We start from the raw sequence: 24,505 nt of genomic DNA on the forward strand, positions 1-24,505 counted from the left end.
GTATCCTACTCCCATAAAAGTCGGTTCACACCTTGTAAATCCCCTTGAGGCTCTGGGATGAAAGGGAAGAAGTGCCAATGGTGCCACCCATTTGGCACTCTTCCATTGGCCACACAGATAACAGACGCCCAGATGGGGCTGCAGGAGGAATCTGTCCCCCCCCCCCCATCTCCTCCTGTGTCAGGGCTCCCAACCTACACTGGAGTTGTTGGCTCCGCTGGGACTGGGCCCCAGCTTCTGGTGGCTTCTGGGCTAGAAACCCTTTGATTGCAAGGTGGGATTCAGTGGCTCAGTCAGGGACTGGGGCCCAGCCCAGCAAAATTCTGGCTCAAATCTGGTCAGAGACTCAAACTGGATTTGGGATTCAGCCCAGATTAGCCCCATGGTTGGGATGGGATCTCAGACTGGAGTAGGAAGCTTACCAGAGGTTTCAGCAATGCAGTTAGGGATCAGGAACTGAAACTACGGTCCAGGAGTAAGGGCTAATCTGGAGTCAGGGCTGGCCTATACAGACCAGGGGCTCAGCCGGAGATTAAGGCTCAATGTGCACGGGGAGCGGGACGTTCGGGTTTGGTAGGGTGTGAGAGAGGGTCAAGGTTTCAGGCTAAAGCTGAGTTTCAGCAGCAGCAAGGGGTTAAGCCTGAATTCTGCAGGTGGACCTCCAATTTCTTCACTCTGGGACCGTAGCTTAGTCTAAGATTGGAGACTCAGCCTGGGGTCACGAGTCATCCAAGGGTCAAGACTTAACCTAGGGCGAGGTTTTGGCCTCTCTGTGGACCAGGAAGATTAGGAGAACAGAACAGCCTCAACAGATGCGTGTGTTTACCCAAAGCCTAAGCTCTGGCTGGGAGCCACATCCCCAGAGTAAGAAGCGGAAGTCTGTCCTTGGGGATATTGGGAAACGTAGTTCTTTTACTCCTTGTCCAGTGCGTCTACGTCCGCCGAATTCTGGGTAATGTAGTCCTGGACCGTTAAGAGTTAGGTCAAGGAATTCCGCTTTAAGGGCCGGATATCAGGTCCAGGATAATTGGTTAGACGGACTGTTTATCAAATTATATCCGGGACAATCTTTCTAGTGATTGGTGAAAGTGGAGGTGGGGTTAAGGGATATTAGTACTCCTATTCGGAGCTAGTGCTGTCCATCTAGTGTCGCATAGGCGCGGTCCATCGAGGAGATGATAGCTGATTGGTTGGGCGGGCTGGAAACTCCTAAGAGTTCGGCCCCATGGTGCGGCGATTGGTTCGCTGGTAGGCGGGCTTGTGGGCGTCAGAGGCGGTGTCAGGGGAGGCGGCAGCTCCAGAGATGGCAGTGAGCGAGAGGAGGGGGCTCGGCCGCTGGGGCCCCGCAGAGTGGGGGCAGCGGCTCCTTCTGCTGTTGCTGTTGGGCGGCTGCTCCGGGCGTATCCACCGGCTGGCGCTGACGGTGAGGCCCGCCGCGCGGCGGACTGGGGTGGCGGGGCGCAACTTTGCCCCTGAGAAGCCCCTGGCTTGGAGTGGTCTCGTCCATCCTCCCCCCTCCTGAGGCGGGATGGAGCAGTCTGACGCCCCCCCCCCGCTTGTAGGCCCGGAGTGGTTTCGTCCCAGAATCTCTCCGTATTGGTGACGAGTCACCTGGTCAGCCACGTTAGAGTCGTGCCTGCGGATGGGGCTGGGGCTCTATCTCTCGGAACCCTTCGCTCTAAGCCCTTTTAAGTTCTTGGGCTCACTTTGGGGGACATTGGGGTCCCTTGGTGCCATTCAGAGGAAGTTCTGAGGATTCTCGGGTGGGATCTTCGGGACATTCGCTGGGATCTTGGGGGATTAGCCGAAATCTCAGCCCTCTGGGGTTCCAGTTGGAATCTGAAAGTTTTCAGGAGGTGAAGGCCAGGCGCACTGAGATGAATAATTACTTTCAGAGTGGTTCTCAGCCAGTGAGGGCCAGTTGCCCCAGCGTTTCTCTTCCTGGACTACCAGAACTGTAGTTGAAAAATCCAGGGCCACCCTGTCCCTGTCCTGGAGTGGTTCGGGGACACACCCTGCGAAGAGGTCTTCACATCCTCTCTTGTCACCCTCTAGGCCTGTCCTAAGTAAAGAGGACTGGGAGGCACGGAGACGTCCAGCCAGAGCCTTGGGGCTGGGCTGGTACAAAGAAGTCTGAGCTGTTTCTACCTCCTTGGTGTCCGGCAGGGGGAGAAGCGAGCAGATATCCAGCTCAACAGTTTCGGGTTCTACACCAATGGCTCCCTGGAAGTGGATTTGAGGCTCCTACGGCTGGACCTCCAAGAGACAGACGAGAAGGCCCCCTTGGTGAGGGGCTTGGGAGAGGGCTGGGTGCACAAGCTTCACCCCTCCTCCTCCAGTTCTGGATTCCCATTCTAGTTCTGCCCCTCACTCATGTGATCATGGGCAAGTCCCTTGGCCTCTGAGCCTCAGTTTTTTCACTTGTCACCTGGGAATAATAATATCTCATGTGATATGTGCTAGGCACTCTCTCTCTCTCTCTCTCTCTCTCTCTCTTTGATTGCAGTACTTGGGATGGAACCCTGGGCCTTGTGCATGCTAGGCAAGCCCTCTACCACTGAACCACACCCCAGCCCCTTTTTTATTTTTTATTTTGAAACAGGATCTCTCTAAATTGTCCAGGCTGGCCTCAAATTTTAATCCTCCTATCTCAGCTTCCCGAGTAGCTGGGATTACAGGCCATCACACCTGACTTAGACACTGTTCTTAATGGGAGGGGAGGGCACACCAGTGAGCAAGACAGCCCCAGTCCCGGGAGTCAGAGTGAATGACTAGCATCTACTGATTCCACCAGGACCAGGTCCTCTGCACAGCAGTCTCTTTGGACTCCTTCCCTCTTAACTACCTCTCAGGAATGCTGTGGAAATTCACTGAATCCAGGTTTCAGGGGATGGCCCCAGCTGGGAGGTACAGAACTTGCTCAGAATCACACACCCTGAAAAAGACAGAGCTTCATGTCAGGTCCTGGTGTGAACTCCCAGGGCCCAGAGCAGAAACCCATCAACATTTTAATTTGTGGGAAACAGGGTGAGCTGTTGAAGTTCTCCTTGAGGAAGTGACATGCAGATTGAAAGATATGTGATGGCTGGAGATGAAGGAAGAGGACGGGGGAGAGATGGGTTGTTGGGAAACTCAGAGAAAGAGTGTGGGATCTGGGCACACTGTAGATGTTCAGTAAATGTGAAGCCACATTTCTGTTGCTGGGAAAGAGGTGGCTTGAGGGGTCCCTCCTGGAGTCCCTCACATCTTCCCTTTTTGTTTACACCCACCAGGTGGGGTTCAGTCTGAGCCGGGTTCGATCTGGTGGCATTCGCTCCTACTCAGTGAGTGGAGGGGTGGGGAGGGAAGGAGGGACTCTGGGGACTGGAGGATGTCTGTCTCCTGCCTCTAGAACCCATAGTCCCTGGTTGTTCCCCAGAGGTGGGGACAAGAAGAGACCTGAGGGAGGTAAACAGGGTGGGGCTGCACCAACCCATAGGAAGAGGTAACCCCTGCTCCCTCTTGCCTGCTCTCCAGACCCGGGATTACCATGACTGTCCTCTACAAAGAAACAGTAGCAGCTTCCTGGTCCTGTTCCTCATCGACACCAAGGGTCTGCAGTGAGTTGGGGCACGACTGGCTAAAGATCCAAGTCGGGGTTTCCTGAGTGTGATATCCACATGTGCCGAGCTGATCAGGAGGAACAGGAGCTCAAAAGACCCTGGAGTCTCCTGGGAGAAGCCACTACTGTCCAGTGTCTGCTTCAAGCCTCTGATGATTGGGAGGAAGGAGAGGGAGGTGCTCAGGGAATGTTGGGGGCTCAGCAGAAGACCAGGTGCAGCTTGGGAGACTGGCAGCATTATAGGCCGTCGTCCTTGCTGAATGCCTCCTGCGCTCCAAGAGGTGCCCCGGGAGCTTTAACATGTGTGAACTCACTGATCCTTCCATTGTGCTTATGCCCATTCTTCAGAGGAGAAAACTTGAGTCTTAAGAACTGGGATTCAGACCTAGGCAGCCTGGTGCCAGGGACTCTCGACACCATGTTGCCTCACTGTGGGTACAAAATGAGGTGCTAACATGGAATGCAGGAGTCGGTTGGAGGAACGGGTAGTGGCCAGTGCAGCCAGCAGAGCAGTGAGGGGTTCGCCCTGATGGGTGATGGTTCATGCTGGGGTCAACCTGGTGACCCCAGGCTCAGCCAGGTGCTGTCCCCGGGGAGGAGATGCAGAGCGCCTGAGGGGCTCTCGTCCTTCAGTGCAGGTGTGTGCCTGACCCCAGGCTTCAGGCCCCTGCTTCTCACCCCAGGGTCCAGGTACGAAAATATGGGGAGCAGAAGAAATTGTTCATCTCTCCTGGGCTTCTCCCCGAAGAGACTTCCAAACCAGCGCTTCCAAAGCCAGAGCCCACAGTCACCCCCGAAGCAGACAGTGGTGAGTTAGGCTGCCTGCCAGGGAGGAAGATGGGCAGGGTCACACTGTGGATCCCCCTACTTTTTGCTGTCCCTCTGACTGCTTCTCTTAAAATCACTCACCTGTCTCCTACAGGAACCTCCACAGTCAACAAAGCCAAGGCAAAACTCGCAGTGTCTCAGGTTCGGTGAGCCAGGGTGGGAGGGAGAGAGGCCTAGCCCAGGGGTGCATGGGGACCCGAGCCTGGGCCATCTGGAAAGGCCAGCTGATGGAGGGACTCTGTCCCTTCAGGACCCCAATGGGAAGGACAAGGAGCTGGTGTTGGGCCTGGGCCACCTCAACAACTCCTACAACTTCAGTGTAAGTGTGTGTGGTGCCTGCAGCCTGGCCTCCCCCAACAGCTGGGGACCCCAGGCTGAGCTCGTCTCTCCCCGGCCCAGTTCCACGTGGTGATCGGCTCCAGGGCAGAGGAAGGCCAGTACAACCTCAATTTCCACAACTGCTACAACTCCATGCCTGGCCGGGAGCGTCCGTTTGACATCACCGTGAGCAGAGGGGTAGCAGCTGGCTGCTGTCGTGTCACTTCTTAAAATCCTCCTGGTGGCAGTGGTGGGAAATAGCACCCGTATGGCCGGCCCTCCATGTCCCGTCAGAGGATTCACCAACCGCAGATTGAAAGCGTTAGGGGAAAACGTTGCATCTGTGCCAAGTACATAGACTTTCCCTGTTCTTAACCCCTAAGCAATCTGGCCCAGCCGCATGTTGCTCCAGGTACTGCGTCATCGAGAGATGACTGAGAGTCTGTGGGAGGCTCTATGCAGATGCTACACCATTTTACATAAGGGACTGGAGCGTCTCAGTCTTTGGTGTCCACTAGGGTCCTGGAACCAAACCCTCAAGGAATACCAAGGGATGGCTATGTACCCACTGGAGAGATGGGGGAAGACTGAGGCTCAGAGACCAGTTTCCCATCCAGAAGTAGGAGAGCTGGAGACTTGCCGTACTGGCTCCCCAAGTCCAGAGCTAGGCCCTGCGACCATCTGCCCCTCCCTAGGTGATGATCCGGGAGAAGAACCCCGATGGCTTCCTGTCTGCTGCTGAAATTCCCCTCTTCAAGCTGTACCTGATCATGTCCGCCTGCTTCCTGGCGGCTGGCATCTTCTGGGTGTCCGTGCTCTGCAGGAACACGTAATGCCCTTGTCCACACCCACCACCACTTCCCGCCACAACCCATCCCTACTCTCTACTGACGCTCTCCCTGCCCTTTCTCCCCAACCCTCTGCCAGGTACAATGTCTTCAAGATCCACTGGCTCATGGCGGCCTTGGCGTTCACCAAGAGCATCTCCCTCCTCTTCCATAGTGTGAGCGCCCAGGCCAGGCGGCGAGGGGCGGGCCGGGAAGGTGGGACGCTCCAGGCTCCCCCCAGCTCTGCAGGCCTGGGTGTCCAACTCTGCAGCTGTCTCCCCATCTCATTTGTCTGCCTGTCCCGTCCAGCTCCCACTGTCCACTCTCCAGTCTGACTGTCCCCTGGTCCAACTATGATTGTCCACATCACCGATTGCCTGGCCATCTACTCATCCAACTCTGCCTGTCCTTTTGCTGTTGTGGGTGATGACTGTCCGTTGTTGAGTTCCCCCCCATCCTGATTATAACCGTTCAAGTTTTTTACACCCATCCCATGGGATCGCCCATGTCCCCAACACCCCCACCAGCCACCCACCCAGGCATCCCCTGGTCTGACTGTCCACCCGTCCGTCCACCTCCAGATCAACTACTACTTCATCAACAGCCAGGGCCACCCCATCGAAGGCCTTGCTGTCGTGCACTACATCACACACCTGTGAGTGCCCCCTCTGCCGGGCGGGGCGGGCAGGGGGAAGTGGGCAGGGGAGGCACCCCCTCATCAAATGCCCGTGCCCCAGGCTGAAGGGAGCGCTCCTGTTCATCACCATCGCTCTGATCGGCTCGGGCTGGGCCTTCATTAAGTACATCCTGTCTGACAAGGAGAAGAAGGTGTTTGGGGTTGTGATCCCCCTGCAGGTGTGTAGGGACGGCTCCCGGGGGGTGGGGTGGGGGTGCCGTGGCCATCAGAGGAGGGCAGGGGGCATATCCTGGTGGCGAGGTGGGAGCTCACATCCCACAGGAGTCAAGGGTACGTCAAGAGGTGACCACCTACCCGCCTGGCCATGCAGGTCCTGGCCAACGTGGCGTACATTGTCATCGAGTCCCGCGAGGAGGGCGCCAGCGACTACGGGCTCTGGAAGGAGATCCTGTTTCTAGTGGACCTCATCTGCTGTGGCGCCATCCTCTTCCCAGTTGTCTGGTGAGGACCCAGACTGCCGAGATCCTGCTCCCTACAGGAGTGGGCTTGTCAGAGCTCACTGCCCTCTGTCCCCTGCCCCGTCCCAGGTCCATCCGGCATCTCCAGGATGCGTCTGACACCGACGGGAAGGGTGAGACCTGCTCCCGGGACTGTGCCCCCGGCCCCCAGCCATCTTCCTGCTGCAAGCCCTTCTTTCTGCCCCCGGATGCCCCTCCTGACTCTGCCCACTCCTGGCCTCTGCATCCCTGGACACCCCGTGGGCCTCTCTTCCCCTTGCCTGGCGCCTCCTTTCTCTCTGCTTGTCACCTCCCACCTCCTGACCCCCAGCCTCCTCTCCAGACTTTCTGGCCCTGGGACACTCCCCCAGGTGTCCTTCCTGCCCCCTCCCCTCTCCCCCTGGTCCTGCCCTCAGTGGCCCCTGACCCCCCTGTCTGTGCGCACCTCCCAGTGGCAGTGAACCTGGCCAAGCTGAAGCTGTTCCGACATTACTATGTCATGGTAAGAGGTCTGCCCTCATCATGGGGAGGCCCTGGCGAGGGGCCCGGAACCACCAGCCTCTTGGCACCCACCCCACCCTCTGTCCACCCCTGTGGTCTTAATCTGTTCTGTCCCATGCCTGCCACGCCCCCGTAGGTCATCTGTTACGTCTACTTCACTCGCATCATTGCCATTCTCCTGCGGGTGGCAGTGCCCTTCCAGTGGCAGTGGCTGTACCAGGTGAGCCCTGGGGAAGCTTCGGTTCAAGGGAGGGTGGGCCCTACAGTGGGGGGGTGGGCCCTACAGTGTGTGGGGGGGTGCCTGACGCCTTCGTTCTGCCCCTTGTCCCCAGCTCTTGGTGGAGGGCTCCACCCTTGCCTTCTTTGTGCTCACGGGTTACAAATTCCAGCCAGCTGGGGACAACCCGTACCTGCAGCTGCCCCAGGAGGATGAGGAGGACGTTCAGATGGAGCAAGTGTAGGCCGGCTGAGTGGGTGTGGCCAGGGCGTCTGGGGGCGGGGCCAGGCGAGGGGTGGGGCTCCGCTCAGCTCTCGGCTCCCAGCTCTCCGGCAGGCTGAATGGGTGAAGACCATTTGGGATGGGGTGGGGGCCACGGCTGACGCGGGGTGCGTTAGGCCCACTGGAGGGTCAGCCAGGGTGGGCCTGGGTGTGGAGTGGCGGGCCAGGACTGCTCTTGGGGCAGGGCCTGGGTGGCCGAAGCAGAGTGGGCAGGCCTGGGGCAGCTCTGGGCAGGCCTGCCGCCCTTCAGCTCCCGACGGCCTTTTCTGCTGTCTGCCCCCAGAATGACGGATTCTGGGTTTCGGGAAGGCCTGACCAAAGTCAACAAGACAGCCAGCAGGCGAGAGCTCTTGTGATGTCTCTGCACCCCCAGCCAGCGGCCTCCTCCCGCCCGCTTCTCAGCCTGACACTCCAAAGCCTGTGGGAGCTGGGGCACCCTGCAGATAAGGCACCCTGCTCCCGGGGCTACTGTCCCCAGAGGAGCCCATCTACAAGTTGGACTGTCCCTTCCTCCCGGCAACTGCTGGGCAGCCCTGTCCTCACCAGGGGACCACCACCCACTTCCAGCTGTACAATAAGGACCACTCCGTTTCTGCTACCCTGGTTTCTTGCCTTTCTGGGGGTTGAGGTCTCGGTGGAAGTTGTGTTTACAACCTGTATTTGCTTTACACAGTCAATAAATATTAATTGAGCAACTACCGTGTTCTGGGCCCCATGTCAGTGCTGAGGACAAAGCAGTGGCCAAGGCCCTCACCCCTTTCCAGCCCTCAAGGGCTCATGTTTCCTCAGGAGGTCAAGGAGAGGGACATGTCACCAGGCAGTTCCAACACGGGGCCATCAGATCTGGGATGAGCCACACAGGCCCTGACTCAGCCAGGAAGGCCAGGGAAAGTGAAGAGATGCCCAGGTGAGGGATGGCATGTGCAGAACCTGGGGGAGACGGGGATGGGGATGGGAGGGCCCAGAGGTGGCCCCCACCAAGGGCAAAATGATGAGTAGCTGACATAGTGATGGCTGCCTGTGTTCCGCCCCACATAAGTGGACCTTAACTCATCAGGAAGACTGAGGCATAGAGAGGCTAAGTAACTCACTCAAGGTCACACCACGAGTGAGTGAGTGGAGACTAAAGGCTCAAAGCCAGACCATTGGCCCCTCTGTGGAGCTGTCCTTCACCACTGCACACACTGCCCACCAACAGCTGGACTCTGGGACCTTGGAGTTGATTGAGTTTCCTATGCAACAATGGGTATGAGTGGCTGTGCCCAGGGCCAGCAACACTGATCTCAGCACCTTCACGGAACCCTGAGTGACTGCAGGTTGGAGACACCTGTGCACCCACTCAGGGCAGGTTCTCAGGATCCTGTCCTCTCTCCCCTCCCATGGGTCCCTAGGAACCCCTGAGATCTCTGAGAAACATTCCTTGGAGGAGGTCACAAGCATGGGGCAGGCTGGGGAGGACTTCCTGTAAAGGGAAGCAGCCCCAGCTGCAGCCCAGACAGATCGGCAGAGCTGCCAGATGAGGAAGTCGGAGCCTTGCAGGCCCAGGAGGTTCCACTGGCGCTGCAGTGACACCCGGGTGAGCCTGAGGGCCATCTGGGGCAGCAGGAGGAGCCAGGGAGGATCTAAAGCAAGAAGGCACGGGGCCATGTGCAGCCGTTTCCCTCTGTGTGCAGTCTGCAGACTCTCGGCCTCCCCAACCCCAGAGTGTGCAGTCCCCAACCCTAAGGCCTGGCATGACCTTCCTGACATGCAGAAGGGGCTCGGGATGGGATTCAGTGAAGAACCTGAGATGGAGAGGTCACCCTGGGTCACCCTGTGGACCCAGCATCATTACTGGGGTTCTTCTAAGGGGAGGCAGGAGGGTCAGAGCAGGAGGTGTGAGGAGGGAGGCAGAGGCTGCAGGATGTGAAGGGCCCCTGAGCCAAGCACGCAGGTGGCTTCCGGAAGCTGGGAAAGGCCAAGAAATGGAACCTCCCCAGAAGGCACCGGCCCGTCCACATCTCAATTTCAGACCTCTGACCTCCAGCACTGTAGGGTACCGAACGTGTGTTGTTTTAAGCCAGTAAGTTCACAGTCATTTGTGACAGCAGGAATCAGACACTCAGACATCTTTGGAACACAAACTGGAGCGGAGTTCTAATCCCAGTTCTTAGCTGCTGCTGTGCGTGCCATGATTTTTCCTATACATACATACAATAAGCTTTAATTGATAAATCAGGCACAGGAAGAGATTAACAACAATAGCTGAGAAAAATAATAACTGTACTATAATAAAAGGTGTGTGAATGTTTCTAGAAAAACATTAATTGGAGGACTAGCAGGCCAGTCCTCAGGGAGGAAAGAATGGGGACAGGGTGTACCAGGCAGCAGCCAACTCAGGCAGGTGTGCAGTGGGGCGCCTGGGACCCACCCTTAAATCCTTACCCCCCTCCTTGCACCCCATCTGGGGGTGCTAGATCAAACACAGGACTTCCAGTTAAATCTCAACATCAGGAAAATAATAAGCAGTCTCAGGGGCCTGGTTCCTATGGGACACCCAGGGGTGCCAAATCTGAGGATGGCCAAGTCCCCTATGTAAATAGTGCAGTATTCGCAGCCTCCTGTAGACTTCACAGATGGGTGACACCAACACAGTGCAACTCGGTGGCCGCGGCAGCTACACTGGACCGAGTCGGGACCAATGTCCAGAAAAAATTCTAGGCATGTTCAGGAAAGATGCCATGTTTTCCCCTAAATACTCGCAGATTGCTTGAATGCCTGCATGTGGGACCTAAAGGTACGGGCCTGCCGCACCTGCTCAGAGTAAGTCCATTCAGATGCCCCATTACCTGTCAGCCAGCAGCCTGGCCCCGCCCAGATACAAGAATGCTGGGCTTCCTGGGCCTCCACTGGGAACCCCCACCGCTCCCTTGCTGGCTCATCTTGTCCACCATTCCCCTCCCAAGCCTCTGGACACAATGTGTACACATCCCGAGAAAGGCCACGAGGCCCAGGAATTCCCCTTCCTCCCAGTGGGCCTGGTCCTCTCAGGCCTCTTGCTCCCCTTCCAGCCCCCTTGCCTGTGGTCACCAGGTCTGGAGCCCATCCAGATCCCCAGCACCACGAGCCTGAAGGATGGCGACCCTGTATTGATCCCCCTCTCTCAGCCAGGAGACTTCTAGGCATTGGGCCCCTCCCAAGGGCACATAGCAGCACTGTCCTGTGGGCCACTGTTCAGATGGCTTAACTGAGGCTCCAGAAGAAGGAACCAATCCTTGCAGCAGGACAGGAGTCCCTCGTCAGCATTGCTAGTGCCCCAGTCCCTGTGCTTAGGGCCATCATGAAACCAGGAGATAGGGTGGCTGATGGGAGGAAGGAGTGGGGAAGTCATGGGGGCCACGGGGGATCAGTTTGAGCAAGTGTTTTCATCTTCTGTCTCCCCTGAGAGGGTTTTGCAACCAAAGGGACAGAAGCCAGGTTTGCTCTAATTCTCCAGGCCTCCCCCACCCTGGCACAGCCAGGGACAGTGTGTGGTTTACAGGAAATCAGAGCAAACTCCCCTTTAACCTTTTCAGTGGGGTTTGGAAACCACCTTTCCAGGGATCAAGACCCCCCACCCTCACACCATTCCCATTAACCCTTTACCTCCTGTGTCAGGGGACAACACCTCTGAGCATCAGAGGTATGCAAATGTCAATGACACTGAGCTTCCAGTTTGTACCCAGGTTGCAAGAATCCAAAAGCCTGCCCACGTGCTCTGGGGACCAGGCCCTGGGGAAATTGGCAATGCATTTCATGCAAGCTGAGGAGTGGGTAAATCACTACAGCTCCCAGGAAGGGGAACTTGGCAGTGTCTAGCAATGTCAGCGGGGCATGTACATGTGGAGCCAGCACTTTCTCCTGTCGTTGCAAAACAAAACAACTCATTCTGCAGGAGGAGGCTGAGGCTCAGAATGCTTATCAGGAGCTGGCCCAAAGACCACAGCTAGGAAGCTCAAAGCTAGGAAAGGGAGCAGGTCAAGACCGTTCACTGCGAGAGTGTGATGTGCAACCACAGAAGTCTACGTGCCCCTCAAGAGGACCCTGGATTCTTCCACACAGTGTGATAGGAAGTAGTTCCCTGTAAGAATGAGGAAGCTCTCTGAGCACCAGTGTGAAATGATCTCTAGGGTATAGTGTTCAGGAAAAAGCAAGGCGACCCGGGAGGAGAGAAGAGTGGTATGCAGAATGTGTCCATAGCCCCCAGAACCCAGTGTTCTCCATCACAGACTGCGAGTAGGGGAACAATCCTGCATGCCAGCTGACCTTGACCCTGAGATTTGCTATGTCCACGGACAGGGACTTTCTGTTAAGGGGATTGGGGGCCATGTCCTCAAGTTACTAACCCCTGGACTTGCTGGCAACAGGGCTTGAAACCCTCAGGAAATGTATTGAGCAATCTGGGGCAGCCCCTGGGAGGGACAATCCACAGGGGAAGGAAGGGCTGAGTGGGGGAGAGGCCCAGTGGATAAAAGGAGCTCCCAGCGGCTCTGCTCACTCCTCCCTGTCCTCTCCCTCTCCTCTGTCCCTCTGCCTCCACTCTCCCTGCACCATGGGACCTGCCTCAGGTCCCAGTCTGCTGTTGCTGCTGCTGACCAGCCTCCCCCTGGCCCTGGGGGACCCCATGTGAGTAGCCAGGCCCAGGTGGGAGCAAGCATTTGGGCTTCAGGTCCTTGTAGAATCCAGATGCACATGGTGTCTGTGGATTTCAGGTTGCTGGTAGGACATGAGAATTTGGGCTGCCTGGCTGGGGTGTTTGTGGGCTGGGTTCCCGTGGAATCCAGGCACAGGGGAATTGGAGTTTGCACATTTATGGAACTGAGTGTCTGGAGGTTTAGGATGGAGGGTCTGTGTACTTAGCGATTGTGAGTTGGAGTAAACTGGAGGCTTAAGAGTTTGGACTTTGCAAGTCCAAACAGTTCAGAATACATGAGTTTCAGCATTTGGAGGCTTAGTGATTTGGTACTTTGGGTTTATGCAGGGTTGGGAGTGTGTGGATCTAGTTGTATTAATAAGACCGTGGTGTCAGAGGCTTAAGTTTGGGTTTGGAGTATTCTAGGACTTGGGGTTTAGAGGTTGAGGGGTATATGGGTTTAGGCAATTGTGGTTTGGAAATCTAGAGACTTAAGAGGGTTGCTGGGTTTGTTTCTGAGGATCAGGGGTTGGTGGGAAACTGCAGCCCTAGATGTTCATGCTTTCAAATCCAGGTACACCTGGCTAAGTGGGTGGGAGGTCATGGTGACTGCCATCCTTCCCATGGGGATAGGGAGGTGGCAGTGCCAGAGAGGAAGGCATAGCCAGGACCTGAGGCTGGCAGGTGTCCCAGGCTGTCATTGGATCCCCTTCAGGGTCTGAGGCAAAGTGCTAGGGAAGAGAGGAGCATCCAGGCACTGACCAGGCTAGGGCTGGAGTCTCCTGTCCCTGGGAATACAGCTCTGTGCGCCACTGGACAGGTACTCCATGATCACCCCCAACATCCTGCGGCTGGAGAATGAGGAAAACATAGTGCTGGAGGCCCACGAAGTTCAAGGGGACGTTCCTGTCACAGTCACGGTCCACGACTTTCCAGCCAAGAAGCAAGTGCTGTCCAGTGAGAAGACGGTGCTGAGTGGCGCCACGGGACACCTGGGAAACGTCACCATCAAGGTGGGCGCAGACTGGAACCAACCCTGCTGACCTCCACAGCCCCTCCCACTCTTTGTGGTCTGTCCCTCTGAACCATGTCCTTGGGCGTCTTCCTTCTCAGGCCCTGCCTCTTCTGAATTTGCCCCCTTCTGAGTGCCGCCCCTCCTCTGGGTGTACTCTCCCTCTAAACTCCACCATGTGAGTCTGCTGCTCCCCTATTGAGCCCCTCCCTCTCTATCCCCTCCCCTTGTGAGCCCCTCCCCTCTTGAGTCTGCTCCCCTACAAGCCTCCACCATCTGAGTCTCCTCCCCTTCTGAGCCCCTCCCCTCTTTGAGTCTCCCCCCTCTGAGCCCCGCCCCTCTCTGAGTCTCCTCCTCTCTGAGCCCCTCCCATCTCTGAGTCTCCTCCCCTCTGGGCCCCTCCCCTCTCTGAGTCTCCTCTCTTTCTGAGCCCCTCCCCTCTCTGAGTCTCCTCTCTTTCTGAGCCCCTCCCATCTCTGAGTCTCCTACCCTCTGAGCCCCCTCCCCCCTGAACCCCACCCTTCTGTGAGACTCCTCCCCTCTGAGCCCCTCCCATCTCTGACTCTCCTCCCCTCTGAGCCCCTCCCCTCTCTGAGTCTCCTCCCTTTCTGAGCCCCTCTCTGAATGTCCTCCCTTTCTGAGCCCCGCCCATCTCTGAGTCTCCTCCCCTTTGGAACTTCTCCTCTGAGTCTCCTCCTGAGAGTCTCCTCTCTATTCTAAGTCCGTTCCCTAGGTTTCAGTCCCTTTTAATTTCCTCTCCTGAGTCGAAGCCCCTTTCTGAGTCCCTTTCCCTTGGAGTTCCCACCCTGTCATTCTTCTGAGCCCACCCTCAGTCCACTCTCTGATCCCCCTTGGCTCCTGCTCCTGGTGCCTCTGCCCTCTCCCAACCTGGACAACACAGGCAAAGTAAAATGATGGGCAGGTTCCCTGGGGAAGAGGAGCAGGTCACAGCCCCGCCAAGGGCCCCGAATCTGGACACAGGGCATGGGACCCTGGAGCAGACCCCTAACAATCCCCTGGCACATGCCTAGATCCCAGCCAGCAAGGAGTTCAGGTCGGAAAAGGGCCACAAGTTTGTGACTGTCCTGGCGAACTTCGGGGCCACGATGGTGGAGAAGGTGGTGCTGGTCAGCCTTCAGAGCGGGTACCTCTTCATCCAGACAGACAAGACCATCTACACTCCCGGCTCCACGGGTACGGGCTGGGCTGGCTGGGGAGGGCCAGGCCCCAGGGTGTGGGGCCAGGTCTCATGGGCTCCTCTGTCTCTCCGACGGCCTTCCAGTCCTCTACCGGATCTTCACTGTGGACCACAAGCTGCTGCCAGTGGGCCGGACCATCGTCGTCAGCATTGAGGTACAGAAAGCCAGGCGCCAGTCACACAGGACAGAGACCATGGACAGGGGGTCCCAGAGACAAAGAGACATGCAGAGACATCAATGAAGAGAGATGTCTGGAGATGGCAGAGGTCCAGGGGGACCCACAGGGCAGCACATGCTCCCAAACATTCTGAGACCCCAGTGAGGGTCTCTTCCTCCTCTGCCCACAGCCTTCCATGGCTCCCACCTCCCTTGGGATAAAAGTCTAGGTCCTTCCTGCAGCCCACACAGCTTTCTCCATTCTCTCCCTGCCTCCCCTCCTCCCCTCTCCCCTGCCATCCTTGCTGTGCTCAGTCCTGCCCCAGGGTCTTTGCACAGACAGTTCCTGCTTTAAAACGTAAGTATATACAGACCTTTTCTTTGAAAAGCCACGGAGCTCGTTTCCTTGCCTGTTTAAATTTTCTGTTCAATTGTCACCCTTGCCCCGATTTTATAGTGAGGCTTCCCTGAGCACCCCCATAGAGTTGCAAGTCCCCACTGCAGGCACGAACACACACACACACACACACACTCAGATCCCATGTGTGGTATGATCTGTTCCTTTCTTAACCCCCTCCACCCTCCATTGAATCCAAGTTCACAGGGGAAGGGACTTTTCTCTGAGTCTCAGGGTCTCAACACCTGAACTCAGCTCAGTCCTTGGCATCTACTTGGGTGTAATAAAAACATACCGGAAGAAGGAGGGGCTCAGGAAGGAGAGCAGAGTGAGGAAGGGGGTCTTACCCTCAGCGATTGTCATGAGGAGGGACAGAAATCATGCAAGGTGGTGGCGAGTGCAAAGGCCCAGTGACTGGGTAGAGGATCAAGGCGGTCAGCCAGGGACAGAGTCCACGCGTCTCCTCCTCTAAGTGCTGGTGCCTCCAGCTCCCGTCCAACAGAGAACCTCATCCACAGAATCGCCCGCATTCCAAACCCAGAAAAGCAGGCTTTGAGGTCTGTCTCCTGAAGGTTAGCTGCTGGCAGCGGAACCCGTGAACTTGCTGTTCTTATGTGTTCACAGACAAGGCTCAGTGCCGGTCTGGCATACGAGTGGGCAGAAGATGCTAGTTGTTAGCTGCATTCAGAGAGGCACTGATCCTTATCAATGCGCTGCTTATGTGAAGGACAACCCAAGCCAGTGAGCTGGGAGCCTTTATGGTTTCCTTTTGCTGCATGTGCTCATGGAGCACAGAGAGGTTAAGTAACTTGCCCGAGGTCACACAATTTGTAAATGGCATGGTTTGAACCTAGGCTGATGGACCCGGGTCCACATCCTTAACCCCTGCACCTGTAGATGGGGTGCAAAGAGGCTGGGGGCAGAGCCTGGCCTCAGAAGAGCCACTTTGAGCCACAGCCCTTCCTGTCTGCTTACAGACCCCAGATGGCATCCCCATCAAGAGGGACACTCTGTCTTCTCAAAACCAGTTTGGCATCGTGCCCTTGTCTTGGAACATCCCAGAGCTGGTCAAGTACGTCAGGCTCTGTGGGGGTTTGGGGGTCCCCAGTCCCCTGAGGGGGAGCAGGGCTTGAGGCCGGGCTGCCCTCACCCGCCTTCTCTGCAGCATGGGGCAGTGGAAGATCCGGGCCCAGTATGAGAATTCGCCGCAGCAGGTGTTCTCCGCTGAGTTTGAGGTGAAGGAGTACGGTGAGTGGGGGAGGACCTGGGGGTCCTGGAGCGCTGGGCCCTGCGCCAGCCGCGCCAACACCGGCTCTCACCCTAGTGCTGCCCAGCTTCGAGGTCCTGGTGGAGCCCGCAGAGAAATTCTACTACATCGATGACCCGAATGGCCTGGAGGTCAGCATCACAGCCAGGTGAGGCCCAAGAGGTGTGACCAGGAGAGGGCTAGGTGAGGAGCCAGGTGCCAGGGCTGGGATGGGACCAGTGAACGCCAGGTGAGGTCCAGGTGAGGAGCCAGGTGAGGGTTCAGGTGAGGACAGGTGAGATCCAGGTGAGGAGTCAGGTGAGGCCAGCTGAGGGCCAGGTGAGGGCCAGATGAGGTCCAGGTGATGGGTCCAGGTGAGGGCCAGATTAGGCCAGGGCAGGTTCAGGTGAGGCCAGTTGAAGGGGCCAAGTGAGGGCCAGGTGAGCCAGATAGGTCCCTGTGAGGAGCCAGGTGAAGACCAGGTGAGGGGGCCTAGGATGGGGATGGGTGATGGCCAGGTGGGGACCCCGATGAGGAGCCAGGTGAGAGGCCATGTGAGTGTCCAGGTGAGGGCAGTTGAAAACCAGGTGAGGCCAGGAGAAGGGTTCTGGTGAGGACCAGATGAGGCCAGGTGAGGTCCAGGTTAGGAGCTAGGTGAAGGCCAGGTGAGGTTCAGGTGATGCCAGGTGAAGGGGCCAGGTGAGGGCCAGAAGAAAGGTCCTGGTAAGGGCCAGGTGTGGCCAGGTGAGGCCACTGGAAGGGGCCAGGAGAAGGCCAAGTGAGGCCAGGTGAGGGCCAGGTGAGGGCCAGGTGAGGCCAGGTGAAGGTCAGGTGAGGGCCAGGTGAGGGCCAAGTGAGGCCAGGTGAGGTCCAGGTTAGGAGCTAGGTGAAGGCCAGGTGAGGTCCAAGTGAGGCCACTGGAAGGGGCCAGGAGAAGGCCAAGTGAGGAGCCAGGTGAGGCCAGGTGAAGGTCAGGTGAGGGCAGGGACTCTGGGTGTTTGGCCACAGTGAGAAGTTAGGGCACCGTGGCCTTCCGAGAGTGGGCGGCTGACGCCGTGGCCCTGCAGGTTCCTGTATGGGAAGAACGTGGACGGCACCGCCTTCGTCATCTTCGGGGTCCAGGATGGCGACCAGAGGATCTCACTGCCCCAGTCCCTCCAGCGCGTTGTGGTACCTGAGAGGCCCCTGGACGCCCCTCTCTCCAGCGCCCCCTCTTAGACAGCTCCCCAGGGCCACCCCGCTGAGCCTTGTCCCCTCCCCAGATCGAGGATGGCACCGGGGAGGCCACCCTGAGCCGCCAGGTGCTGCTGGATGGTGTGCAGCCCTCCCGAGCCGACGCCCTGGTGGGGAAGTCCTTGTACGTGTCTGTCACTGTCATCCTGCACTCAGGTGAGGCCCAGGACCACCAGGCAGTCTGGCTGAGAGGAGAGCCCCCTGGGGGAGGAGCCCAGCCAGAGAGGGGAGGTCCAGGGGGAAGACAGGGGCATCTGAGAGGGAGCTGTGGTCTGAGGGGGGAGGCCCCGTATGGAGGTGGGACCCAGTCTAAGGGAGGAGGCCTGGTCCCGGGGGCGGCCAGGAGCCACCCTCATGGTCCCTCTCCTCAGGCAGCGACATGGTGGAGGCAGAGCACAGTGGGATCCAGATCGTGACCTCCCCCTACCAGATCCACTTCACCAAGACGCCCAAGTACTTCAAACCAGCCATGCCCTTCGACCTCATGGTGAGCCCCGGGGCAGGGTCCTGGCCCCACTCGTGCAGCACTGAGCACACCTCAGTCACCAGATCCCCCACCCCATGTCCACAGGTGTACGTGACAAACCCTGATGGCTCTCCAGCCCGCCGTGTGCCCGTGGTGGCCCAGGACAGTGATGTGCAGTCTCTGACGCAAGACGATGGCGTGGCCAAGCTGACCATCAACACGCCCAACAACCGGCAGCCACTGACTATCACAGTGAGTCCCCCCATCCTGGGGCTCCCGCCACCAGGGAGAGGGTGCCCCAGGGCTTGGCACTTGTACAGAAGGACCCTGCCATTTGCAAGATTTGCAAGTGGGGTGCTGTCGCAGGCGTGGAGGGATCCTCCTGGGGAGAGAGGTCAGCTGTCTCGGGGGCCACAGAGGAACACCTGGCCTCCTGGCACTGAGGAGCCCAAATCCCACCAGGAGTGCTCTGCGGTGTCCCTGGAGGGGTGCACCGCTGGCACGGGGTCACTGCTCTCCCGATACCTGCCCCTCACTGGCTCCCACGCAGGCGGCAGAGGGACGTGCATCCTCCAGGGCTCCTGTGCCCATCCCTCTGCCTTCTAGGCCTCGGGGGCTGGCATGAGTCAGGCCTGTGGCTCTGTCCCCCAGATCCTGAACGAGGGCAAGCTGTTGAAGGCAGGTGGTCAGGCCCCAGCCTAGTGACCAAACACAGAATTATTCATTTGCAGTTGTGGACCTCAAAGTCCCCAAATCCAGGTGTGGCAGGTGGTTCCTCCTGAGGCTCCAGGGAGCAGCTGTGTCCTGCCTCTGCCAGCGTCTAGAGCCCCACCCCCAGGCCCTGTTCCTGACCTGTCCTCCACCTCAGAGCCAGCAGCATGTGTCCAAGAAATCACCTCTCCCCCCTCTCCCTCGGCCTCCTTCCTTTTCCTTCTTCCTCCTTCTCCTACTCTCCCTCCCTCCCTCCCTCTCTCTCCCTCCTCCTCCCTCCCTCCCTCTCCCTCCCCCTCCCTCCCTCCCTCCCTCTCTCTCTCTCTCTCTCTCTCTCCCCCTCTCTCCCTCTCACCCCACCCCACCCCCGGGTCCACCCAGATAGTCCAGGGCAACTTCTGCACAGGATTCCTAGCTTCACCCCATCTGCAAAGCCTTCCTTCCATCAGGGGTCACACACCCTGTGCCTTGAGATCAGGCTGAGGGCGTCCTTGGTCCTGGCCTCCATCCCTCTCCCCCTCCCCCAGGTGCGCACCAGCAAGCAGGGCATCCCCCAGGCGCGGCAGGCCGTCAAGACCATGCAGGCCCAACCCTACAGCACGCTGTTCAACTCCAACAACTACCTGCACCTCTCTGTGTCTCGCATGGAGCTCAAGCCAGGCGAGACCCTCAACGTCAACTTCCACCTGCGAGTGGACCCTGGCCAGGATGCCAAGATCCGCTACTACACCTACCTGGTCCGTGGCCCTGGGCCCCCACGCCCTGCTCACGGCTGCTCCGGCACCCAGCATCCCTCCCCAAGCCCAGATCTCCTCCTCTGCCGCCCTGACCTCTGTCCTTCTGTCCCCCAGATCCTGAACAAGGGCAAGCTGTTGAAGGCAGGTCGCCAGGCCCGAGAGCCCGGCCAGGACCTGGTGGTGCTGCCCCTGACCATCACTGCGGATTTCATTCCTTCCTTCCGCCTGGTGGCCTATTACACGCTGATGGGTGCCAGCGGCAAGAGGGAGGTGGTGGCGGATTCTGTGTGGGTGGACGTCAAGGACTCGTGCGTGGGCACGGTGAGCATCCCCGCGGCTCCCCCACCCTCCGCCTTTCCTCCTCTGGGTCCGGCCTGGACTTCCCCGTCCTCGGTGCCCTCCCAGGGCTCACTGCTCCTTCCTGCTCCTCCCACCTCCCTGCAGCTGGTGGTCAAAGGTGGTGGGAAGGACGACCGGCAGCCTTTACCTGGGCAGCAGATGACCCTCAAGATAGAGGGTGACCGTGGGGCCCGAGTGGGGCTGGTGGCTGTGGACAAGGGCGTGTTTGTGCTCAACAAGAAGAACAAGCTGACTCAGAGTAAGGTGGGCGGCTGTGGCTGAGGCTGGACCCAAGACCACGGAGGCTCAGGGATGGCGTGGGGTGGAGCAGGACCGGGATCAGAGAGCATGAAGGAAGGGGCGGGGGTGGTGGAACAGACGTCAGAGTGGACACACAGGGTGGGGTGGTGAGATGGAAAAGCAGTCCAGCTTGGGGAAGGTCATGGTCAAGGTCCAGCTTGGGGAAGGTCATGGTCAAGGTCCAGCTTGGGGAAGGTCATGGTCACGGTCCAGCTTAAGGATGGTCACAGTAAGATCCAGTTTGGGCATGGCCCTGTGTACTCTGGGGCCATCTGATGTGGAAGCCTAGGGCATGGGGTGAGGCTAGAGAGTGAGGAAGGAGTGAGCTGGTCAGGGCTTGGAATGAAGGTGTAAATGCAAGTGGGGTTGGAGGTGAAGGGGTCAGGTGAGGAGTGGGGCCAGGCATAGGTGGGGATGGAGCTGTGGGTGGGCTGGAGTGGGGTGGGGTGGGTGGGAAGGGCTGCGTGGACTGTGGGGAGCTGGTGCAGGCGATGCTGTCCTGCCTGTCCCTACCTGGCCACCCACCCGCTGCAGATCTGGGACGTGGTGGAGAAGGCAGACATTGGCTGCACCCCGGGCAGTGGGCAGGACTATGCTGGAGTCTTCATGGACGCAGGGCTGGCCTTTAAGACCAACACAGACCTGCAGACAGCCCAGAGGACAGGTAGGGGCAGCGAGGGGCTGTGGAATGGGGCACCTGGTTCAAGTCCCGCCTCCACCAGCCCCGCCAGCAGGCTTCTCCCTGAGCCTCAGTTTCTTCATCTGTCCAATGGAAACAGCCACACGCCAACTTGCGGCTGTTGTGAGGGGTGATCCCAGGGCGCACAGTAGGTGCTTTACCCAACCTCTTCTTGGTCCACCTGCCCCTCAGAATTGGAGTGCTCCAAACCTGCTGCCCGCCGGCGTCGCTCCGTGCAGCTCATGGAAAAGAGGATGGACAAAGGTGGGCCCTCTGCCTGCCCTTCCCCACCACCCGCCCGGGGCCTGGCCATCTGGGCCCCAAGGTGACCTCCCAGGAGCCACAGAGGGAGGAGGGGAGGGCTGGCCCCGGGCACTTCTTCCTGGTCTGCCCTGGGCTCTCCTGGGTGGGGGCACCTGGCCAGGGCTCTGCCTGAGCACGTCTGGGCTCCCACAGCGGGTCAGTACAAGACCAAGGAGCTGCGCAGGTGCTGCGAGGACGGGATGCGGGAGAACCCCATGGGCTTCCCCTGCCAGCGCAGGGCCCGCTTCATCTCCCTGGGCGCCTCCTGCGTGCAGGCCTTCCTGGACTGCTGCAGCTACATCACCCAGCTGCAGCAGCAGCACCGCCGCGAGGGCCTCCTGGGCCTGGCCAGGAGTGAGTCCCTGGGACAGGAGCAGGCCTGCCTGAGGGAGGGGGAGGGCCTTCTGGGGGAGGGGGAGGTCCATTCTGAAGGGGGAGGGGAAGGTCCTGTCTGAGGGAGGGGGAGGTCCTGTCTAAGGGGGAGGGGGAGGTCTCCAAGGAGGGAGATACACATCCCCATGAGGTGCAAAAGCTCCTATTCTGGAGTCTGAAAAGGACCAATTCCTCCCTAAGGGCAGAGGGGTCCCTTGTGAGGGGAGAGGAAGGAGGCCCTTCCATGAGGGCTCAGGCTCTCAGGTGTGAGGGAGAAGCAGCACCTCATCTAGTGGTGGAGCCACCTGGGGTGAGGGAAGAGGTTCCCGCTAGGAAGATGGTCCCAGTCCTACGGAGTCAGTCTGAAGTCACACACTGTGCCCAGGACCTCAGTGGTAGGAGAGAGGGTCCCAGATGATGGGCTGTCCACACCGGGTGCCAGTGGGAAGGCTCAGAAGGATTGAAGTTTCCTTCACCCAGGGAAACTGGTCTGTGCTGTGACCCAAAGCCTGGCGCCAAGTCAGGCCACCTGGTGGATTAACAAGCAACTTTGATCCATCAAAGGCCTCATTCATGCTTTCCTTCATTCAGTTTTTTTTTTTTTTTTGAGAATTGTAATATTTATTTTTAGTTCTCGGCGGACACAACATCTTTGTTTGTATGTGGTGCTGAGGATCGAACCCGGGCCGCACGCATGCCAGGCGAGCGCGCTATAGCTTGAGCCACATCCCCAGCCCTTTCATTCAGTTTTTAATGAGACAAAACGTGTAGTCAGCTCTGTGTCCACAGATACACACATGCAAATCATTTGGTTAGGGTTTGGGTTGAGGTTTAGTTTTTTTTTTTTTTTTTTAGCCCTTGGAAGGAGTAGTCCAGAATGCAGGTGGGTCCAGGCATCTATGGGATTCCACCTGCTTACTGTGATGCAGATGCAGAGCCAAACTAAGATCTGTCCATCACGTTTGAGGAAAGCCCAGCCAGGGTGGAACCTAGTCCTGTCCAGCTGTATTTACTTGCTGAGGGTCAAGCTGGTTGTTCAAGGCCACCACTTCTTCAGTGGTCCCCGCAAGGTCTGGGGAGCTCTCCAAAGGGCTGGTGGCATTCAGAATTAACAGATCCTTGGATGCAGGGGCCCTGATCCTTACGGAGGTCCATGCCAATGTTTTCCTTTCTTTGAAAATCAGAGGAAGGCAAGGTTATATTTATCTTGATAGCAACACATTTATAAATAGAATTTTTAATTTTTTTTAATGGAGTAAGGACTCCAGAAAGGTAACTGTGCCTGGGCCCATGAAGAGCCACAGCATGCCTCTGGGTGCGTTTCCCAGCTAAGAGCCCCCACAGTGCAGAGGGAACAGTGTGGGAGGTGGGCTGCCCTAAGCCAATTCTCACCCCGTCAGGTGACATGGATGAGGACATAATTCCAGAAGAAGACATCATTTCCAGAAGCCAGTTTCCAGAGAGCTGGTTGTGGGCCATAGAAGAGTTAAAAGAACCAGAGAAAAACGGGTATGGCCAGGGTGCCCCTGCCCACCCCTGCCACCCTCTGCCGACTGCCACAGCTCCCCACACTGCACCAGGGTGACCTTCCGTCTGTACACACCTGCAACCTCCCATCTCTTCTAGAGCCACTGTGAACCCACATCCCAACCTAGGAAAATCAAGAGCTGGGTCACCCCACGTTCCCTGCCCCCCAGGCCTCGCCCTCCTCCCTGCTGGACGTCTTCTAATGCCCCCACTTCTCCCAACCCAGAATCTCCACGAAGGTCCTGAACATCTTTCTGAAAGACACCATCACCACTTGGGAGATCCTGGCTGTGAGCCTGTCGGACAAGAAAGGTGAGGGAGAGTCCGGGCCCTGGGCACCTTCCTGTCCCAACAGACTCCCCGGGTGGGCTGAGCGGCCCCGCTTCCCTCTGTCCTGGCTACTGCATGGCTTCAAAGGCCAGACCCGGACACTTAGTCTCCAAAATTGGTATTAAAAAAAATAGATTTCATTTTTTAGTGGGAATTTTAAGTTCACAGAAAAACTCAGCAGAAAGAACAGAGAATTTCCCTACCCACCCCCCGCTATAGTTTACTTTTATTTGCACTAGTCTTCACAATCCATTGTGCATTTCCCTTTAGCATCTCAGAACTAGATTTTCACTGGGAATATTTCGATCTGTATCTGGGTTTCATGATGTTCACAGTTGAATAGGCAAATTTTCAAGCCCAAGTTGTTGCAAACATACTTAAACATTTCCCAGTCACTGAATCTAGCATTGCTTTTTTTGTGAATTGAGATTTAACTCACTCATAAAAATCCCCCTTATAAATTGTGCAGCTTATAAGCTTTTCTATATTCACAACATCTATCCTCAACTGTTAGCTTTCTAGTTTAAATCTGATTGAGATGGAATAAGTGTAAATAAAAGTTAATTAAATGAAAGTAAAAAACAGCCCCACTCCAGCCAGCCACATCCGCAGCTCTGGGTGATCCCAGGAGGCTTTAGGGTACCTGGTTGGAGGAGCAGATATATTTTGGAGACCCGCCAGTTAGTTAGGCTGGCTGTCTTCATACACATGCATCTAAAAGTCAAACTGCAAAGAGAAAGGAAATCATCAAATGATAAGGCCACTTCCTGCCCCTCCACCATCTAGAACCCATGCCTTGACCAGTGTTTAGTCTGTGGGCTTCTGCAGAGTCAGGTGCAGCTTGGGCCAGCTCCCCTGGTTGAGGGTGAGAGCCAGGACTATGGAAGAGGCAGCAACTTGAGTTCAAGCTACAGTTCCCTTTGGGTTGGCCCACCCTGCCCTTCCCGTGCCCTTGACATTGGTGCTGTCTCTGTGCGGACAGGGATCTGCGTGGCAGACCCCTACGAGGTCACAGTGATGCAAGACTTCTTTATCGACCTGCGGTTGCCCTACTCTGTGGTGCGCAATGAGCAGGTGGAGATCCGAGCTGTCCTCTTCAACTACCGCGAGAAGGAGAGTCTCAAGGTGCGCCCTGGGGA

At 57.6% G+C, this 24,505-nt stretch overlaps 2 protein-coding genes across 3 annotated transcripts in view; both read left to right on the forward strand.

Moving 5' to 3' along the window:
• Positions 1 to 1,261: 1,261 nt before the first annotated feature.
• Gpr108 (G protein-coupled receptor 108) lies at positions 1,262 to 8,403 on the forward strand. Of its 2 annotated transcripts, none has more exons than XM_046443915.2 (18): positions 1,262 to 1,423; positions 2,167 to 2,286; positions 3,273 to 3,323; positions 3,517 to 3,599; positions 4,285 to 4,409; positions 4,524 to 4,570; positions 4,680 to 4,748; positions 4,829 to 4,933; positions 5,443 to 5,576; positions 5,675 to 5,750; positions 6,156 to 6,229; positions 6,312 to 6,429; positions 6,582 to 6,712; positions 6,799 to 6,842; positions 7,125 to 7,210; positions 7,346 to 7,429; positions 7,542 to 7,666; positions 7,992 to 8,403. In XM_046443915.2, the coding sequence occupies exons 1-18, from the start codon at positions 1,304 to 1,306 to the stop codon at positions 8,062 to 8,064; spliced, it is 1,665 nt and encodes a 554-aa protein (XP_046299871.1). In that variant the 5' UTR covers positions 1,262 to 1,303; the 3' UTR covers positions 8,065 to 8,403. The 2 variants fall into 2 exon arrangements, with proteins under 2 accessions (XP_046299871.1, XP_046299872.1); XM_046443916.2 differs by having other exon boundaries at positions 1,263 to 1,423; positions 7,161 to 7,210.
• A 3,794-nt stretch (positions 8,404 to 12,197) lies between these two features.
• The window catches only part of LOC124092396 (complement C3), a 28,919-nt gene continuing 16,611 nt past the window's right edge, over positions 12,198 to 24,505 (forward strand). The window contains exons 1-20 of the mRNA XM_046443917.2: positions 12,198 to 12,352; positions 13,180 to 13,372; positions 14,403 to 14,565; positions 14,654 to 14,724; positions 16,101 to 16,195; positions 16,289 to 16,371; positions 16,448 to 16,538; positions 17,437 to 17,539; positions 17,632 to 17,758; positions 17,974 to 18,089; positions 18,174 to 18,320; positions 19,307 to 19,516; positions 19,631 to 19,837; positions 19,961 to 20,119; positions 20,690 to 20,819; positions 21,027 to 21,098; positions 21,291 to 21,491; positions 22,910 to 23,018; positions 23,263 to 23,348; positions 24,349 to 24,491. Of these exons, the coding sequence (XP_046299873.1) occupies positions 12,279 to 12,352; positions 13,180 to 13,372; positions 14,403 to 14,565; positions 14,654 to 14,724; positions 16,101 to 16,195; positions 16,289 to 16,371; positions 16,448 to 16,538; positions 17,437 to 17,539; positions 17,632 to 17,758; positions 17,974 to 18,089; positions 18,174 to 18,320; positions 19,307 to 19,516; positions 19,631 to 19,837; positions 19,961 to 20,119; positions 20,690 to 20,819; positions 21,027 to 21,098; positions 21,291 to 21,491; positions 22,910 to 23,018; positions 23,263 to 23,348; positions 24,349 to 24,491 (2,580 nt within the window). The 5' untranslated portion in view covers positions 12,198 to 12,278. The remainder of the gene's footprint in view (positions 12,353 to 13,179; positions 13,373 to 14,402; positions 14,566 to 14,653; positions 14,725 to 16,100; positions 16,196 to 16,288; positions 16,372 to 16,447; positions 16,539 to 17,436; positions 17,540 to 17,631; positions 17,759 to 17,973; positions 18,090 to 18,173; positions 18,321 to 19,306; positions 19,517 to 19,630; positions 19,838 to 19,960; positions 20,120 to 20,689; positions 20,820 to 21,026; positions 21,099 to 21,290; positions 21,492 to 22,909; positions 23,019 to 23,262; positions 23,349 to 24,348; positions 24,492 to 24,505) is intronic.

The sequence above is a fragment of the Marmota monax genome, unplaced genomic scaffold (assembly GCF_021218885.2).
Source record: "Marmota monax isolate L192 unplaced genomic scaffold, Marmota_monax_Labrador192_F-V1.1 WCK01_AAM20220418_F8-fsc00102, whole genome shotgun sequence".
Classification (NCBI taxonomy): Eukaryota; Metazoa; Chordata; class Mammalia; order Rodentia; family Sciuridae; genus Marmota; species Marmota monax.

What these genes read in the sequence shown, in the direction of transcription:
- Gpr108 (XM_046443915.2), top strand. Translation starts at nt 1,304, where the DNA reads ATGGCAGTGAGCGAGAGGAGGGGGCTCGGCCGCTGGGGCCCCGCAGAG. An exon ending in CAAAACTCGCAGTGTCTCAG is followed by an intron (nt 4,571 to 4,679) that starts GTTCGGTGAGCC and finishes CTGTCCCTTCAG; the next exon opens with GACCCCAATGGGAAGGACAA. An exon ending in GACGTTCAGATGGAGCAAGT is followed by an intron (nt 7,667 to 7,991) that starts GTAGGCCGGCTG and finishes GTCTGCCCCCAG; the next exon opens with AATGACGGATTCTGGGTTTC.